The sequence below is a fragment of the Sinocyclocheilus rhinocerous genome, unplaced genomic scaffold (genome assembly GCF_001515625.1).
Source record: "Sinocyclocheilus rhinocerous isolate Xijiao unplaced genomic scaffold, SAMN03320098_v1.1 C36954643, whole genome shotgun sequence".
Taxonomy (NCBI): Eukaryota; Metazoa; Chordata; class Actinopteri; order Cypriniformes; family Cyprinidae; genus Sinocyclocheilus; species Sinocyclocheilus rhinocerous.
In genome coordinates, this window is record NW_015787002.1 from 1 (window position 1) to 2,745 (window position 2,745).

The 2,745-nt window shown below is 37.4% G+C and overlaps 1 protein-coding gene across 1 annotated transcript; it reads left to right on the forward strand.

Moving 5' to 3' along the window:
* Positions 1-6: 6 nt before the first annotated feature.
* LOC107736762 (intraflagellar transport protein 46 homolog) lies at positions 7-2,739 on the forward strand (the record flags this gene model as incomplete). Its single annotated transcript, XM_016548119.1, has 8 exons — positions 7-84; positions 807-900; positions 979-1,055; positions 1,125-1,303; positions 1,572-1,646; positions 2,257-2,350; positions 2,429-2,557; positions 2,654-2,739. Coding segments are annotated over exons 1-8 (758 nt in total), but the record flags the coding sequence as incomplete, so codon positions are not given.
* Positions 2,740-2,745: the final 6 nt, after the last annotated feature.

The following is a 2,745-nucleotide window of genomic DNA, read 5'->3' on the forward strand; positions in this document are numbered from 1 at the left end:
GCACTTCCGCTGAACATCTCGCGAGATCAAGTTTCCTTGGCAACAATACACCGTGTTTTCATGGAGAAGTCTGAGCGACAAAAGGTTTGCTATTATTATTAATGTCAATAATTGAATCTTGCGTACCATGTTAAATACGTAAGAATTTCTTTAAGACACTAATGTAGTGTATTTTCTGGCTCGCTATTCGATGTAGCTCGTAAATCAATGTAGCGCGCCCATCAAACACCAAGCTACAGTAAAACATTGTTATTCCTTAATTTCTGCGTGTCACATTTTGTCTAAAAATGTTATCTAAAAGATACTGGTTATTAGTTGCTTCCTAAAACGTTTTTTATGTAGGTTATAATAGTCCCGTAAAGCAAAAAAGCTAAACCTGCGTCTCTAAACCTAGTAACGTTATGCTGCCTAACTTACCTAGACAGCATTTTAGGGCATCATAGACATGTTCTGAGTCAGCAGCGTTTTGGTATCACTATGACTCAAAAATACATTCTAAATAGGCATCTCCCTAGGTTATGAGACCCAGGGCCAGTTGCATAAACTTAGCCTCCATGGTAAGACTGTGTCTTAAGAACTAACGTTAGTTTGACCAACTAGAAGTTGCCAAGGGGTAATCAGTCTTACTTCTCCAATACAAATAAGACCAATCTGCCTTTTCATAACTGAATTAAAAAAGTTATGACCAGTCTTGAGGGGGAAAAAATTAGATGATTATTAACTTTTTAAGACTAGTCTAAACAGTTTATGCAACTGGCCCCCAGTTTTAGTAAAAACTAAAAAGTGCAAATAATATCGGCAAACAGATTCAACTCAAAACCAACCAGCCATACGATGAGAGTTTTGAGGTGAATGCAGAGGAGGCGGCCAGTGTGCATACACCATCCCCAAGACAGATAGGTCAGACTGTTTACCACTTCTTTACAGTTTACCTACCATTCATCAACTGTTTTTTATGCCATTATGTCTTTATTTCAGTTTCCAGGAGGACAGGCAGGCAGAAGCAGAGCGCCATGGCCACTTATGCTGGCGATAAACTAGAAGAGGACACTAAAGTAAGTTCACTAACTCTTATTTGGGGAAAGGATAAAATGAAGTTTGAATGACCTGTTCATATCTGACAGCAGAGAAAGAAAGAGCCGCCACCTGGTGCCCGTGCTACTAATCAGAATGATGAAGAGGAGGAGAAGGAGAAGGAGGAGGAGGAGGAGGAGGATGATGATGATGATGATGACGACGATGATGATTCCGATGACACAGAGTCTGATGAGGAGGAAGGGGAGCCTGGATCTGCTCCAGAAGGGTAGGGCCGCTCATTTGAGACACTGTCTGCTGTCCCAAGATGAGAGAGATTGATTGATTTTAATGAAACTGTATAAAAAGAGGATATATACAGTGATGAAGTGGACAAGTTGTATAAGTTGCAACACTTTTCAGTAATATGTTTTATCAATAGTACTAAGAGCATTATACAGTAGTTATAATATCTACTCAAAACAAAAAGCTACTTTATTATTTTTGAAAATAATGTGGATGTGTGTGTTTGTGTGTGTGTGGATGATTTCTCACAGTGCATATGACCCAGCCGATTATGAACATCTTCCTGTGACAGCTGAGATCAAAGAGCTGTTTCAGTACATCACAAGGTTAGCATGCACCAACTTAACTGCATTTGATGTGCACCTGCACACAAAACACAAACAGAAAAACATCTGGCAAACTGACCTTTAACACTCGTTCACTGCAAATGAGTGTTTCTTCAATTATGAGCACTTTTGACCCTGTCGACATTAAGAAATCTTATTTATTAAATTTGTTTGCTAACAATGTCTAACAGTGAATATACATAACATCACAGGAGAATTCTGTCATTTTTTTTCTAGATGTACATGTACATCTCAAAATATGTATTGAGTTGGTGGTGGAAACTATGAAAATTTAAACAATTAAATAATATTTTCAAACTTTTATATTTGCTAAAATTAGAAGTGCACAGTAAGTAATATTTAGGTAATTTTAATATAATTGTTTATATAGTATAAGTAATTATAATATAAATACAATTATTTTGTATATAAAAAAATTAAGTTTTAAAATGCTAAAATATATTAAAAAAAAGTTTAAGACAGTTTTAATGTGAACTTTTATAGAAAAAAAATCAACCTTTGAGACATAAGAAACTCAAAATACACTCTTTTGACTTGTAGATATCTCATGGATTCTTACTGGTATTAATTGCATGAGTGTTTCTTTCAGATATACTCCACAGACAATAGAGCTTGACCACAAACTGAAGCCCTTTATCCCTGATTTCATCCCAACTGTGGGGGACATTGATGCTTTCCTCAAAGTGAGTGAAAATGTTCAAATCTGAACCGGACATGAATGTCCAGTTTTCAGTTTCTGAATCATTCTGTTCAACCCACAGGTACCACGACCAGATGGGAAGGCTGACAATCTGGGTCTCTTGGTTCTGGATGAGCCGTGCTCTAAACAGTCAGACCCAACAGTGCTTTCCCTGTGGCTGTCAGAGAACAGCAAACAACACAATGTTGCTGTGAGTTCACACACTCGCACTAGATGACTTAAGGTGCTTTCATTTATTTTGGCCTAGGCAAGTGAAATGAGAAAATGATGCACATCTGTTTCACAGGAAGTGAAAGTCAAGAGCATTGAAAACCCAGAGAAGAACCCCAAAGTCATAGACAACTGGATCGAGAGCATTAGTGAGCTGCATCGGTCCAA